Here is a 17,500-nt window from a genome sequence, read left to right as displayed (position 1 = left end):
GAAAAAGTTTCTAACACAACTCCATCCAAAATTACCAACTCTATATTTGATTCCAAAAATCCACAATAATATCAAAAAGCCACCGGGCAGACCCATATGCCTCTAGTTATGAAGGTCTGGCAGACCTGATCCGACACTGTGGATCAGGTCAGCCAGACCTCGCTGAATACGGCGAGCAATACACTCGCCGTATTCAGCATTGCACCAGCAGCTCACAAGAGCTGCTGGTGCAACGCCGCCCCCTGCAGACTCGCAGCCAATAGGCTACCAGCAGGGGTTGTCAATCAACCCGATCGTACTCAATCGGGTTGATTTCCGGCGATGACTGTCCGCCTGCTTTGTGACCGCTGCTTCATAACTACTGTTTCTGGTGAGTCTGAAGACTCGCCAGAAACAGAGGCCATCAAGCTCCTTACGGAGCTTGATAACTAGAGGCCATAGTGTCAAATAATGAGGGCCTAACTGAGAAAGCAAGTCAGTATTTTGATTTCTGCTTGAGGGAATACTTGTAAACCCTACCATCTTACGTTAAAGACACTATGGAGGTACTAAAAAAATGGAGAATTTAACACTAACTCAAAATGCACTTTTGGTTACAGCTGATGTGAAATCACTCTACACCAGTATACAACACAACTTAGGAGAACAAGCAATATCCTATATTTCGTCCACAAATCAATCTGACAATAAGAAACATAATGCTTTCATTTTGAAATTATTACATTTTGTACTTCATTTCAACTTTTTTACTTTCAAAGATCTGTTTTATTTACAAATCCAAGGGACAGCCATGGGCACTGCATGTGCCCCTACTTACATAAAAAATTTTTAGGGTTGTGGGAAGGCAGAAGGTATTCAATGATGACAATGACAATTATACTCAATATATACCATTATGGATAAGATACATCGACGATGTACTATTCATATGGGAAGGTTCTCTGGAAATGCTTGAAAAATTCAGGATGACCATCAACATTGATTTAAACATCAAACCCACTTATAAGCATAGTAAAAGTCAAATTCACTCATTTAGGATTGTGCTTAGGAATCATGTCACCTCGCTCTCCTCACCCTCTGTCACAACATTGTTATTTATTTTCTTTATTTCACTTAATGCTCTCACACCATGTACTTGTACTGATAACACAACAATTATGAGTGATTAGTTAGGATTATGATTTTGTTGCACTATGTTTTTTTTGTGAGATACATCATTAATTATAAAACAGTGATTATATTTTTTCATTCCTTTTTTCCTTTTTGTTGCCATATGTGAATACAACTATCACTATATACTCTAAATACAGTCTGATGCATTCATGCTGATCATCACACTATAACTTTGATCAAGATTGTTTTTTTGTTATTTTACTCCAATTATATTATGGAAAAACTTTTTTGATTATGAATTAGGAAATGGTACTGATACACCACTCTATAATATCAATCCGTAGCAGTGAATATAATGTAATACCGATCACGATTGGTATCTTTATTACTATACCAGTTAAAGATTCAATATGGGTCAGGAAACACTACCTGCATATTACCCCATAAGATCAAAATCCTCCACTATGAGAAAAATTTAAGTAGAATGACAGCTCCTAAGTTGTCCGGCTTCATGATCTCCTTGGCAACGTAATAACAAAGTGACGATGAGCTATTTGGTGATCTTGTGTTCTTACTGAGGATCGCTCTAGCCAATACCAACACATGTCACGTACTAATGACTAGCCAATCCGAATCAAAGGGAGGGATTATAAATACAGTAAATACATTCCACTGTCAGTCCCTCATACCCCTCTGAGGAAGCGACAGTGAAACGCGACCCCGTTAGGTGGACACTTACTTTTTTAAATGTCGCTCTATACTGGTCCTAACTGATGTATTAGTTTAATACTAAACTTGCTTAAGTCTTATTACATGCTTACTGGCACTTTGCCAAGGTGGTGGAAAATGCTCATTATTTAAAGTCTGAATGTATGGTATGCAAATTGTGCTATGTTTTAACTTTAATAAAGTGACTACAGCCATTGTAAACAAGCACATATGCTCTATGTCAGATAACTGGCATCAGGCTAGGGTAGTAGATAACGCTTACAACTAAATTAAATCAGCGGTATGCAAATGTGTTACCTATTTCAAGACCAACTTTATTTAGTTACTGTTTTTAACTTTACGGTAATTTAACAAGCACTTAGCCTATGTCAGATTACTGGCTTTCAACTAGTGGCAGTAAATCACGCTCTTTATTACTTCAAAATCTGCGGTATGCAAAAGTGCTACCTATCCAAAACTCTATTCATTTACTGATTATATCATTGTTATAACAAGCACATAGCATAGGTCAGATTACTGGCATTTAGCCAAGGCAACAGATAATGCTTATGATTATTCACAATCTGTAATACTCTTACGTGCCATGTATTTCATAAATAAATTCTATTCAGTTTCTGTTTATAGAATTGTTACTGCACTGACAGACAAATGCATACGTTTAAGCAGTAGAAATACTCTATCATTCATATTTAACCCTTTTTTAAACCCTCAACATAGGGTTAACTTGATTTAATCTGCTTATTTTGATAGTGCACACTATCTAGTACACGTCTACTTATAAAAGGCTGTAATGTAGACAATACTTATTATCAGACTACTTAGCGTTTATCCACTCTGATACCATTTGATTGTTTACTTTAGCAATGCAAGTCTCTCTACCAGTACCTGTATTGTAGTGTTTTTAAATTTTGTTGGGCAGCAAACACTCGGCTAGATTACGAGTTTTGCGGTAAGAGGTGTGCGGTGCTAACTTGCACCTTATTGTCACCGCTCACTTTCCTACAACACTGGTATTACAGGATTTCATAAACCCGGCGTTATTAGGCAAGAAGTGAGCGTAGAGCAAAATTGTGCTCCATACCGCACTCCAATACCAGCGCTGCTGAAAGCCGCGGTGAGCTAGTTTTATGTGCTCATGCATGATTTCCCCATCATCAATGGGGAGAGCTGGCTGAAAAAAAGTCTAACACCTGCAAAAAAGCAGCGTAAAGCTGCAGTCCCATTGATTCCTATGGTAAAACAAAATTCATGTTTATACCTAACATCCTAACATGAACCCTGAGTCTAAACACCCCTAATCTTACACTTATTAACCCCTAATCTGCTGCCCCCGACATCGCCGACACCTACATTATACTTATTAACCCCTAATCTGCTGCCCCAATGTCGCTGCCTCCTACCTACACTTATAAACCCCTAATCTGCCGCCCCCAACATCGCCGCCACTATAATAAACATATTAACCCCTAAACTGCTGCACTCCCGCATCACAAACACTAGTTAGATATTATTAACCCCTAATCTGCCACCCCTAACATCGCCGCCACCTACCTACATTTATTAACCCCTAATCTGCTGCCCCCAATGTCACCGCCACTATACTAAATGTATTAACCCCTAAGTTAAACCTAAATCTAACCCTAACCCTAACACCCCCTAACTTAAATATAATTAAAATAAATCTAAATAAAACTTACAATTATTACCTAAATTAAAACTAAATACTTACCTACAAAATAAACCCTAAGCTAGCTACAATATAACTAATAGTTACATTGTGCTCAATCCTATTGGCTGATTGGATCAACCAATAGGATTGAAGCTCAATCCTATTGGCTGATTGCATCAGCCAATAGGAATTTTTAACCTTTAATTCCAATTGGCTGATAGAATTCTATCAGCCAATCGGAATTCAAGGGATACCATCTTGGATGACGTCCCTTAAAGGAACCTTCATTTGTTGTTAGCCGCCTGAAGAAGTGGATGCTTTGCGCCGGATGTCTTGAAGATGGAGCCGCTCCGCACCAAATGGATGAAGATAGAAGATGCCGTCTGGATGAAGACTTCTGCCTGTCTGGAGGACCACTTCTGCCGGCTTGGGTGAAGACTTCTCCCGGCTTCGTTGAAGACTTCTTCCCGCTTGGATGAAGACTTCTAACGGCTTCGTTGAGGATGGATGTCCGGTCTTCAAAACTGTAAGTGGATCTTTGGGGGTTAGTGTTAGGTTTTTTTAAGGGTTTATTGGGTGGGTTTTATTTTTAGGTTAGGGTTTGGGCAGAAAAAGAGCTAAATGCCCTTTTAAGGGCAATGCCCATCCAAATGCCCTTTTCAGGGCAATGGGGAGCTTAGGTTTTTTTAGTTAGTATTTTATTTGGGGGGTTAGTTGTGTGGGTGGTGGGTTTTACTGTTGGGGGGGTTGTTTGTATTTTTTTTTTACAGGTAAAAGGGCTGATTTCTTTGGGGCAATGCCCCGCAAAAGGCCCTTTTAAGGGCTATTGGTAGTTTAGTTTAGGCTAGGGTTTTTTTTTTATTTTGGGGAGGCTTTTTTTTTATTTTGATAGGGCTATTAGATTTGGTGTAATTAGTTTAAATATCTGATAATTTGTTTTTTTATTTTGTGTAATTTAGTGGGGGGGGTTGTATTTTAGGTAATTATATTTAATTAATGTAATTTATTTAATTGTAGTGTAAGGTTAGTGTAACTCAGGTTAGGTTTCATTTTACAGGTAAATTTGTATTTATTTTAACTAGATAGTTAGTAAATAGTTAATAACTATTTAGTAACAATTCTACCTAGTTAAATAAATACAAACTTCCCTGTAAAATAAAAATAAACCCTAAGCTAGCTACAATGTAACTATTAGTTATATTGTAGCTAGCTTAGGGTTTATTTTATAGGTAAGTATTTAGTTTTAAATTGGAATTATTTAGTTAATTATAGGAATTTTTATTTAGATTTTATTTAAGTTAGGGGGTGTTAGGGTTATAGTTAGACTTAGGTTTAGTGGTTAATAAATTTAGTATAGTGGCGGCGACGTTGGGGGCGGCAGATTAGGGGTTAATAAATGTAGGTAGGTGGCGGCAATGTTAGGGGCAGCAGATTAGGGGTTAATAATATTAAACTAGTGTTTTCGATGCGGGAGTACGGCGGTTTTGGGGTTAATAGGTATGTTTATTATAGTGGTGGAGATGTCCGGAGCGGCAGATTAGGGGTTAATAATTGTATTATAGTGTTTGCGATGTGGGAGGGCCTCGGTTTAGGGGTAAATAGGTAGTTTATGGGTGTTAGTGTACTTTTTAGCACTTTAGTGATGAGTTTTATGCTACAGCTTTGTAATGTAAAAAACATAACTACTTACTTTAGATTGCGTTACGAATCTTGCGGGATAGGCTGTACCGCTCACTTTTTGGCCCCCCAGAAAAAGCTTGTAATATCGGCGCTATGGAAGTCCCATTAAAAAAAAAAAAAATGCAAATTGCATAAGTTAATTTGCGTTACTGACAAAAAAGTGTGCTGGACAGCTGTACCAACAAGACTCGTAATAGCAGCGGTAGTGAAAAAGCAGCGTTATAACCCATAACGTTGCTTTTTCACTCATAACACAAAACTCGTAATCTAGCCGAGTGTATCTTTTTCTGCTGTCATTTTATTTTGCAACAATAAAGGTTACATTTTAATATTGATTCTCATTATTTCTATATTTATGTGCTCAGAGGCATTTCTTTTGATCTCATCCTACTCTAAGGATGTGTTGTTTTTGCAATAAATCATTATTTATTCCTATGCACAACTATTTGTGGTAGCCCATAAAACAGTCTCATACAAGGCTCCCAAGTAGCAAACTCACAAAAATTGTAATTCCAGCTACTCTTGTATTTGAATAATCTTCTGACAGCCCCCTGATCACATTACTTGCATTAAGGCCAATTAGTGCTGTGTTGTGCACAACTCACGGGCATGAGCACAATGTTATCTATATGGCTCACATGAACTAGCACTCCCTTGTTGTGAAAAGTTACTAAAAAAGCATGTGATAAGAGGCTGTCTTTAGTAGCTTAAAAACAGGCAGACATTTAGAGGATTAAAAGTTATAATAGGGGTAGATTTAACAAGCAGATGATGCTGCAGTCTACCCCCATAGTTTCAGGTTCCAACTGAAACAGAAGTTAAAAAGCAGCTGCTCCTTAACTCGTCCCCCACCTCTGAGGTGGCGGATAGCAATCATCCCGATCAGATACGATCGGGATGATTGACACCCCCTGCTAGAGGCCAATTGGCCGCAAATGTGCAGGGGGCGGTATTGCACAAGCATTTCACACAAAATGCTTGTGCAATGATAAATGCTGACACATGGGGGTCGATCCGATAAAAATCGTCGCCCGCAAAAGTCGGCGACGCCAATATTTGCGCGGGTTTGGTATCCTATATACGGCGTAACCTAGAAGTTACGCGCGTATATTTCTGCCGTCGCCCGTAGTTTTTTGGGCCATAGACAGGTATACCAAACCCGCGCAATTTGGTATCCAATATACAGCATAAGGACTTACGTGGCGAAAATGGAGAAATCTTACTCCATTTTCACCTCGCCACAAAAAGCAGCCGTAAGAAGCCTTACGCTGACTATTGGAGCCCCGTAACTCCCTAAACTGGCTGTTAAAATAAACCTAACACCTAACGCATGCACAATGTCTATCTCCCTGTCAACCGCAATCTTCTAAAATAAACCTAACACCTAACGCATGCGCAATGTCTATCTCCCTGTCAACCGCGATCCCCCCCCGCAATACCTAATAAAGTATTTAACCCCTAAACTGCCGCCATCTACATAAACTAACCGCCTACTGTGAGCCCCTAAAACCGCCACCATCTAACTGATCTATCCCCTAATGTGAACCCCTAAAACCGCCACCATCTAACTGATCTATCCCCTAATGTGAACCCCTTACAATCGGATTGAACTTGAATCTGATTGGCTGATTCAATCAGCCAATCAGATTTTTCTACCTTAATTCCGATTGGCTGATAGAATCCTATCAGCCAATCGGAATTCGACGAACGCCATCTTGGATGACGTCATTTAAAGGAACCTCATTCGTCGGGAAGTCGTCGTGCCGGAAGGATGCTCCGCGGCGGAGGAGCGATGGAAGAAGATTGAAGATGCCGATTTGCTTGAAGACATCGCCGATGGAAGAAGACTCTCTGCCGCTTGCTTCAAGACATCGCCCGGATGGAAGAAGACTTCACTGCCGCTTGCTGGAACACATCGTCCGGATCGGATGAGGAGTTCTGCCCGGTGTGGTGAAGACAAGGTAGGGAGAACTTCAGGGGGGTAGTGTAAGGTTTATTTAAGGGGGGTTTGGGTTAGATTAGGGGTATGTGGGTGGTGGGTTGTAATGTTGGGGGGTGGTATTGTGTTTTTTTTTGCAGGCAAAAGAGCAGTTTTCTTTGGGGCATGCCCCCACAAAAGGCCCTTTTAAGGGCTGGTAAGGTAAAAGAGCTTTGAACTTTTTTAATTTAGAATAGGGTAGGGATTTTTTTTATTTTGGGGGGCTTTATTATTTTATTAGGGGGCTTAGAATAGGTGTAATTAGCTTAAAAATCTTGTAATCTTTTTTTTATTTTTTGTAATTTAGTGTTTGTTTGTTTTTTGTAATTTAGTTTAGTTTATTTAATTGTATTTTTAGATAGATATTTGTAGTTTCTTTAATTTATTGATAGTGTAGGTGTATTTGTAACTTAGAGTCTTGATAAAGGTCTCTTTGTGACCGAAACGCGTCGACTGGTAAGCACAATTTCATTTTCTATTGATCTAAAAACAATCTACACCATCATATCTTTCTTTTACAGAAGGATCATCCAGGGATTATAACAAAATATTTGCCAAGAAGATTAGAATTTTGGGTTGGAAAATGGCTAGCAAGTACTGACACTGCTATTCAGTATAAAATACTTGGAAAATCACCATAACTATTACTGTTAGGATTCACAACACTTTAAGGATTATTGTTTTTTCTTAAAGAGACACACTACTTATTATAATTTATTGTTGGATTATTTTTTTCTATTAAGTTTTCACAGTTGGACTATTTTTTGGACTATTATTTACATTTATATAAGTTACTATTGGAACACACCACAATGTTTTTGTAAATTTTTGGTTTTTCATTTTTCACAATCTTTGTTCTTAATTCACGTTTTTTGAAGATCAACCTATTTTTTTTTTTTTTTTTTATAACAAAATATTTGCCAAGAAGATAGAATTTTGGGTTGGAAAACGGCTAACAAGTACTGACACTGCTATTCAGTATAAAACACTTGGAAAATCACCATAACTATTGCTGTTAGGATTCACAACACTTTAAGGATTATTGTTTTTTCTTAAAGAGACACACTACTTATTATAATTTATTGTTGGATTATTTTTTCTATTAAGTTTTCACTGTTGGACTATTTTTTGGACTATTATTTACATTTATATAAGTTACTATTGGAACACACCACAATGTTTTTGTAAATTTTTGGTTTTTAATTTTTCACAATCTTTGTTCTTAATTCACGTTTTTTGAAGATCAACCCATTTTTTGACCATTAATATCTTTTGTACACTAATTTTTGCACACAACTTTTTTGATACACATTCTTTACATTGGCTTATTGCTGTCACAATATTTTTTACTTGACAATGCGTATGTGGTAAACACACAGTTAAAGGTCTTACTCAGAGCCCTACACATTAGTCACTATTGGCAATATTTAGTATTGCATAGAATCGAGAACATTATTGGTTAGATAATATTATATAACTGACTAATATATTTCACCTATTATGTGTATGTGGTAAACACAAAGTTGAATTTCTGTTGTGAGCCTTATACTTAATTTGGAATTTTTTAGGAATATTTTTTAAGAGCATTGTTTGCACAATTTTAAATGCCATATCTGCTATTTAACTATTTGTTTTAACTATTCATTTAGCTATTATTGCTGTACAAATCTGTGTATGTGTATATGGTAAACACAAAGTTGAATTTCTGTTGTGAGCCTTATACTAAATTTGGAATTTTTTATGAATATTTTTAAGAGCAATGTTTGCACAATTTTAAATGCTATATCCGTTACATAACTATTTGTTTTAACTATTCATTTAGCTATTATTGTTGTATAAATTTGATTGTTTATACATGGATCCATGTTTTTAACTTATTTGTGTACTCAATAAATTGTTTATTGTAATCGTTTGATAATATTGCATTAGGTCCAGACCCAGCCTTCGTATAGTTGGCGCTTTGGTACACCTTATTAGTTTCATCTTTCCATTTTGACAACTAGGTGTCAAATTATCAAAGCCTGAGGTCTTATTTAGTAGGCGCTAGGTGTACTCCACTATCAGTATTTGTAACTTAGGTTAGGATTTATTTCACAGGTAATGGGGTAATTATTTTAACTAGGTAGCTATTAAATAGTTCATAACTATTTAATAGCTATTATACCTAGTTAAAATAATTAACAATTTACCTGTAAAATAAATATAAACCCTAACATAGCTATAATGTAATTATTAATTATATTGTAGCTATCTTAGGGTTTATTTTATAGGTAAGTATTTAGATTTAAATAGGAATATTTTAATTAATAATATTAATATTAGATTTATTTTAATAAGAGTTTAGTTAGGATGTTAGAGTTAGATAGGGTTATTATACTTAATATATATATAATATAATAACGATATTAACTATATTAACCCTAATATAATTAGGGTTAATATAGTTAATATATATAATATAATAACTATATTAACTATATTAACCCTAATATAATTAGGGTTAATATAGCTGGCGGCGGTGTAGGGGGATTAGATTAGGAGTTAATACATTTATTATAGGTGGCCGCGGTGTAGGGGGATGTAGATTGTAGGCAAAAGAGCAGTTTACTTTGTGACAAAGCCCCGCCAAAAGCCCTTTTAAGGGCTGGCAAAAGAGCTGTTACTTTGGGGCAATGCCACGCAAAAAGCCCTTTTCAGGGCTATTTGTAGGGTTAGACTTAGGTTTAGTGGTAGGGATAGTTTAGTATTTTAGGGGTTAAATAATTTAATATAGATGGCGGCGGGGTAGGGGGATTAGATTAGGGGTTAATAATTTTAAAATAGATAGCGGCGGGGTAGGGGCTCACTTTAGGGGGTAGGTAAGGTAGATGGCGGCGGTGTTAGGGGCTCACTTTAGGGGGTTAGAGATTTAATATAGCTGGCGGCGGTTTAGGGGTTAATACATATTTTATTGTTAGGCTAGTGAGGGGGGATAGCGGATAGAGGGTTAGACGTGTCGGGCTATGTTAGGGAGGCGTGTTAGACGTGTCGGGCTATGTTAGGGAGGCGTGTTAGACGTGTCGGGCTATGTTAGGGAGGCGTGTTAGACGTGTCGGGCTATGTTAGGGTGGTGTGTTAGACAGTGCGGGTGATTTAGACTTTAGTCAGGTTTTGTAGGCGCCGGCAGTTTCTAACGTGCTGCAAGTCACTGGCGACGCCAGAAATTTGAACTTGCGCAGATTTCTGGACATCGCTGGTTTGTCAGACTTACGGCACGTTAGCATCTGACGGCGACATATATGGGATAGCTCGAGTTGCGAGCTGAAACTGCGGGCGACGCGGGTTCCCTCGCTTGCGCCGCAAACTACGATCTATATCGGATCGCGCCCCATGATAACTCCATTTTGCTTTAAGACTCTGCGTGAGTTGTGAAAATTTTTATTTGACTGGGGTGGGAGAATTCTTTGAGCTGTAAATTCCATAGATCCAATCTGATTAGGCCACATGAATGTGTTGATTAGGAAACCTGTTTAGTAAAATAAAAGTCTGTTAAATGAAAACAGCTTGTTTTACCAAACAAATGAGGATATTTACAATATTTTCAAAGCTGGATATAAATGACTTTACCAGAGATTAATCATATTTGCTGGACTTCCTTCAGTCCACAGGTAAGTTACATTGTGGTGCAGGGTATATCATTACAGTACCTTATGTCATGTGTTTCTCTCCTGTGTAGTGAGAATGTATCCAGCTGTATTCACTGAAGTGTAGTAGTTTCAATTGTAGCAAGATGTATCCAATGAAGTATTGTAGTCTCTCCACTATAGAAAGGATGTGTCCAGTTTATTCACTGTGTATGCCAGAGGTGCCCAAAATGTCGACTGTTAGGTCTACCAAACGACCGCCCTCCCCTATAAAGTTGACCATGCAGCAGTAGCATGACCACACCATAGTGCTGCCAGGAAAAACATAGTGCGGCCACACTAAGCATAATGCAGACTTGAAAAGGATAATGTGGTCTGCGCTTAAGAATATTAAACCTTAGTGTAACCGCAGTATTCTTTTCTTTTGTATCTGCATTATATATAGTGCGGCCACTTTAGCACCTCCATATTGCTCACAGACTCCCCTCCACTGAACTTTTGAAATTATAGTGTGGCCAAAGTCCTCAGAGTTCACAGAAAACTGTTCTCCAGATCTTATTTATTTTATTAATTGGTGGTATTCCAGAGAGCGCGGGCTAGTAATTGCAAGCAGAAGTTAGTTCTTTGAATGAGTGCACGTTATTTTATCGGGAGTTAAGAGGTGGGAAATACTTGTTATACCTACCTGTGGTTTGTGACTGAATACAGCGGGACGGCAGCAGAGCAGTAACAGGGTAAGTAACCCTACTTAAAGCAAAGGCAACTTTTTTCTTCTGAAGCTGGTACAATTGTGCTTATATAAGCAGACTCCAAGAGACCACATGACATTTTTTAACAGGGGATTTTGTTATAAAAAGACATTTTTTTTAACATTTTTATACACTATGCAAAATGTAATAAATGTAAACTGTATATAAAGTCCCTTTAATAAGGGTTATACACTAAAAGGTATACTCTTCTCAGGGAAAAACCACTACGTATTGTGAATGATAAAGTATTATGGTATGTTATCCTCACATAGACTAAGCTGGGAAAACTCCCAGAAATCATTTGTCCTTCTGTTAATATCCATATTTTTATATCATCTTTGCCCCCTCCAGAGCCTTTTTGCTATACTGAAATTAAGTATGAATCATGTCATAGTCATAGACTAGGTATTTCTTGTAACAACATTTACAACAAAACTATATTTTTTTTATTTAGTAGTCACATTGGGCATTATAATTGATTCTGCTTTTCCATCCAAGGGATGAAAAACAGAGGTGGGTTGTCCTCAACATTTTTTTTTTTCCTTTACTTGGGTTGACCTATGACACATGTATCAGAGAGTTATCTTCTTGCAGGAGAGTGAGGAAGAGTGTTAGAGTAAGAGGGGGAGAGGGAGGGGGAGAGTGTGTAAGAGAGGCGGAAAAGTGTGAGACAGAGGAGGAGAGTGAGAAAGACAAGGAAGGAAAGTAAGTAAGAGAGGAGGGAGTGTGAGAGAGGGAGAGAGTGTGGGAAAGAGAGAGAATGTGAGAAAGAGATGAGGGAGATTGTGTGTGAGGGGGAAATGAGAGTGAGAGGAGAATGTAGAAAAGCGGAGGAAAGTGTGCATGTGAGAGAGAGGAGAAAGGGAGAGTGGGGGGGAGTGTAAGATAGAGAGGGGGAGAGTGTGAAATGGGGAGTGTGTTTGAGAGAGAGGGGGAGAGTATGTGAAAGAGAGAGAGAAGGAAGACTGAGTAAGCGAGAGGGGAGAGTGTGTGTGAGAGAAGGAAGAGTAAGAGAGAGAGGAGGAGAGATAGAGAAAGAGAGGGGAAGATTGTGTGAGAGACAGACGAGACAGAGAGGGGGGAGAGTTTAAGAGACATGGGAAAGAGTGGCAGAGAGAGTGGGAGATGTTGAAGGGGGAGTGAAAGAGAGATAAGGAATGAGAGGTTGAGGGAGTGTGTGAGGGAGAAAGGAAGAGTAAGAGAGAGGAGGAGAGTGTGAGGGAGTTTGTGTGATAGGAAGAGGGAAAGTGTGCTTGAGGGAGAGGGAGAGTGCGTAAGGGAGAGGGGGAGAGTGTGAGAAAGAAAATGGAATGTGTGTGATATAGGGTGTAAGAGAGGGGGTGTGTGTGTGAGAGAGAGTGTAAGAGGAAGTGTGTATGTGAGAGAAAGAATGTAAGAGAGGGGGAGGGTGTGTGAATGTCAATATGTGAGTTTGTATATGTGTGCTATTACATTTACAACATTTTTAAGTTTGACTACACTAAGAATAAAGTGCACACACATTTAGATCTCTTGGCCAAAAACTGCAAAGGTAAAACTTTTTTTGCGCACAGTGATCTGTGTTACTCTGTTAGCTGATCTTTTTAATCAATCCTTATTGACACAAGTTGTTCCAGATGATTGGAAAATAGCTAATTTAGTACATCTCCATAAAAAGTGCAGTGGGTAAGGCCCATGTATCTAAAGGCCTGTCAATTTAACTTTAGTAATAGTCAATAGTAAACTCTAGTCAGATTTTATGATGATTTTACTTCACGTAGATCATGTCAGACTTTTTTGGCTATGTAACTAAAGTATTAGACAAGGATGGAGAAATATATGAAGCTCGTGTAGATTTCAGCAAAGCATTTCACACAGTCTTACTCAAAAAACAAATTCATAAACTGTATTTCTTTGGTCTACTCTAGACTCAAAAATTAAGTAGGTAAAATCATAGACTACAGTGTCTTAAAAATGGAGTACATTTAGCAGATGAGAAAGTTACTAGTGGTGTTCCTCGGGGGTCAGTTCTAGGGCCTGTTTTTTTTACCATATTTATCAGCAAATGGCTGCAGCAGAAGGTATCTAAGAAAAGAAATGTTTATAAGGTGCGCAAATCTAACCCCTGCAATACACACTAATCTGCTCCCATAAGGCGTATATATAATAATAAACTGTTATTTAGAGAAATATAATAACTAATTTTATGTAAAAAAATTGTGAATGCTCCTATATTTATATGGCATAAAAAATGTGATTAGGTATCAAAAAACAGTCTGGTGTTCAGATATAAATTATTTATTCTATTAAAAAGTTCACATAAAAAACATATAAGTGATACTATGACCGGTCATGTACATAAACATAAAATTGGTTTTAAAAATGGCTGTTCACTGTTTGGAGACAACTCATTTAAAAGTATATAACACTTGAAAAAAGTCTTGTTAGACTGTGCAAAGTGTTGAAAAAAATCTTAGAGTTTATGTTCTCATAAATGAAACCAATCTTTAAAATCCACCTCTATTATATAAGTTCATATGGGACTTGGTTAGTAGAAAAGTTCCGTTTTTGTATGGTTCTGTATATACAACCAAATATCAGAAGTAGAGCTGCATACAATCAATTTTTGTTGTTATTCATCTATATACGATAGTCTTTTTGAAATAAAGGAATGTGATCCCTATCAACCACGCTGTAGGGCCGCTACACCTCTACAGTGCCTACCTGCACCTTTCTCGAGCTGAATCCTCCGTCTGGGTACAGCACAGGTGTCCAGAGCGGCTCCTAAAAGCTGGTGACGTCACGGACGCTTGGTGCATCTCAAATGTAGATCCGGTTAGAAGGAAAACTCTGCGCAGAGTATTTAGAAATAAAAAGGTAGTTCCAACAAATCCTTTACAATCCTAGATAGTGGTGGTATAATATCACTTTGTGATTGTCAGTCTAAGTCCATCAACGCGTTTCGCCATGTACCATGGCTTTATCAAGATCTTGATAAAGCCATGGTACATGGCGAAACGCGTTGATGGACTTAGACTGACAATACTGAAATTAAGCAGACAGTCACTAGAGTGAAGCTTTCTCCACTCGCTACTAACTTGTGATTCCTGTATCCCTGGAGGGAACTTGAAATTTTACTTGCAATAAAGAAAAGAAAATTCGTTTTCACAACTGGCTGTTTGTGCACCTCATTTGAACTTTGTTATTTCTATCTTGTGGAACCGAGGTTGCACCAGTTACCAGTGTGTCTTATCTGCATATCTCAGTATACCGTCCTTGGTCTCGGAGGTTACCGAGGTTTTCACAGCATCACCCAGGTGAAAGAGGTTCCGTGAACCGGAAGAAGGTCCAGTGACATCACATGCCATCGAGGAGGAATCGGGCAGAGGAGACCGGAGCGGTCAGAGAGGGCGTCAAGTGCCGGACCGGCTCCGTGTGCACCTGGTTTGCACACAAAGGGTCTTTTTGTTATCTGCTTTCCTGCGGGCTAGGCCAGATGACACTGGACTTTACGTGACCAAGAAGGGTGAGAGATACATTTGATATTACGGCATTAGGGCTATTTTTATTACTTTGTTTAGCCCCTCAGACATCCTATATCAGCCATTGTCTGTGTTTCTATTTGCCTATATCACCAGTTGCCTTATGTGTCGACACACATTGACTTTTTTAAACTTTTGTTGTTGCCTACTTCTTGCAGTATAATTATAGGTAGCACAGTTGAGGACTTATATCCTCCCAAGTAGTCATCCAAGAAGCAGGGGGATTCAGCTGGTTTCTCTCTTGACCTATACTGTGACTCACGTTTCACCCATATTGCATTGGACTTCTTCTGGGTAATTTGTCAAAGTATTGAAGGTCGAAGTCTTTACAATAGGATTTAGGGGAGTGTTGTTCACTAATCTAGGAACAGTGAGCTACAAATGATATACATACACTGGTAATCCTGGAGAAACAGTGAATACTTACAAAATTACATGAGAGGGAGTGAGATAATCTGTTAAAAGTAGGGCGACTAAAATGGTTGTCAAAAAATAAAACTTAAAAAAGAAAGATGAATAAAGTTGATCTCACCTGCATCTCCAACAATACTAGATACCCATTCTGCAGTGGACTTCACCCTCTCACTGTCAGTAACATCCAGGATCACAGTCTGTAGTCTGCAGGACGTCTCCTTCTTCAGCTCCTCAGCACCTTTCTCAGTCAGACAAGCAGCCAGCACCTTCAGACCACGGCAATCCAGCTGTTTTGCTGCTAAGTTCCCAAAGCCAGAGTCACATCCTGTGATCAGCACATATTTATCTGAGATATTCTCTAGTATTTGACTTTGTCTGTACCATCTGTACACCAGGATCAGAGCAAACAGCAGTAACAGTATAGGAAGCCACATGTTTTTTCTGTAACGTAATAATATATATTTGTGTAAAAACTACTAGTATTGACCATGTATTAGATTATCCTAATTGCCCTTATCCGAAACGACTATAATAGACATCCCATCTTCCTTATCTGAAACAGCTATAATAGACATCCCATCTTCCTTATCTGAAACAGCTATAATAGACATCCCATCTACCTCAGTGTAAAGAATGTACCAGATCAACTGAAGCACTTATATCTATCTCTATATCAAAGACTGTAGGGTTTCACAATTTAGTAACTTGACAACCTTAAAGGCACATTATAATGCAACCAAATAAAATGATCTAAATAATTAAAGCATCTTATTTTGAAACAAATTAATTTATTTCACAACAAAATACTAATTCATTGTGTGGTATGGAGAACAGACCCCAAATTGTGTGTCACATCATCTAAGTGGGACTTGACTCAGTATATATCTAACTGAATCATTATTTGAAAACTGTCTATAGATATTAGTATTAGTTTGATTAATATGGTTTTGAATATGTACCCTTTTTATATGTGCTTTTCAGCATATTATAAATAAGTAAAACAGTCATGTAAAAGACACTGACGTGACAATGAACAATTATACTAACATAAGTTGTATATAATGCAAAATAAATTAGCTAAATCAGTGTTTCTCAACTCCAGTCCTCAGGACCCTTAACAGGCCAGATACTCATTATATCTTAACTAGAGCACAGGTGAAATAATCAGCTGATGGGTGAGAGCAGGTTAGTAACCATGGCTACTGATCAGCTGATTATTTCACCTGTGCTCTAGTTAAGATATAATGAATACCTGGCATATGTAATGGTCCTGAGAACTGGAGTTGAGAGACACTGAGCTAAATGCCACTAAAATAAGTTGGTGTTTTACATACTATTCCACCCTAAGGTGCTGGAGCCAGACTGGATTTTAAAGATATCCCATTGGGATCAGGTACTGAACATTTTCTCATTAAGGGATATAAATTCTGGTCTGTTTCTAGAGCTTTAAATGGACATTAACCCTTTAAGCATTTCAGACAAAAACTTCCCCAAAAGGTCAGAGCATTTTTTGCATTTTTGCCATCACTACATTTAAACAGAAATAGAGCCTTTTTTTATAATTTTTTTATTATATTTTTTTTAGTAGACAACCCAAAGTATTGATCTAGGCCCATTTTGGTAAATTTTGTGTCACCATTTCACCGCCAAATGCGATCAAATAAAAAAAATTGTTAACTTTTTCACAAACTTTAGGTTTCTCACTGAAATTCAATCATGGCACAAATGGTGGTAAATGCTTCTCTGGGATCCTCTTTGTTCAGAAATAGCAGACATATATGGCTTTTTAGTAATTAGTAGCTTGTAGGTTTAATTTTAACTTTAGTGTATAGATTACCCTCCTACCTGAAACATCCCACCCACTGATCCCTCCCTAATTCCACTTAAACAGCTCTCTTCCCTCCCCCACCCCACAATGGTCACCCTTCATCTTAAGTACTGGCAGAAAGTCTGCCAGTACTAAAATAAAAGGCTTTTTTTATATTTTCTGCAGTGTAGGATCCCCCATTGCCCCCCAAACTCCC

The 17,500-nt window shown here is 37.9% G+C and overlaps 1 protein-coding gene across 1 annotated transcript in view; it reads right to left on the bottom strand.

The window, feature by feature from the left end:
* LOC128652022 (short-chain dehydrogenase/reductase family 9C member 7-like) overlaps positions 1 to 17,500 on the bottom strand; it is a 59,228-nt gene that overhangs the window by 37,853 nt on the left and 3,875 nt on the right. Inside the window, exon 2 of the mRNA XM_053704976.1 lies at positions 15,595 to 15,917. Coding sequence (XP_053560951.1) covers positions 15,595 to 15,910 — 316 coding nt within the window. The 5' untranslated portion in view covers positions 15,911 to 15,917. The remainder of the gene's footprint in view (positions 1 to 15,594; positions 15,918 to 17,500) is intronic.

Source organism: Bombina bombina, chromosome 3 (genome assembly GCF_027579735.1).
Source record: "Bombina bombina isolate aBomBom1 chromosome 3, aBomBom1.pri, whole genome shotgun sequence".
NCBI lineage: Eukaryota > Metazoa > Chordata > Amphibia > Anura > Bombinatoridae > Bombina > Bombina bombina.
Note: the sequence above shows the minus strand (reverse complement) of the source record. Positions and strands in the feature narration are given on the sequence as shown.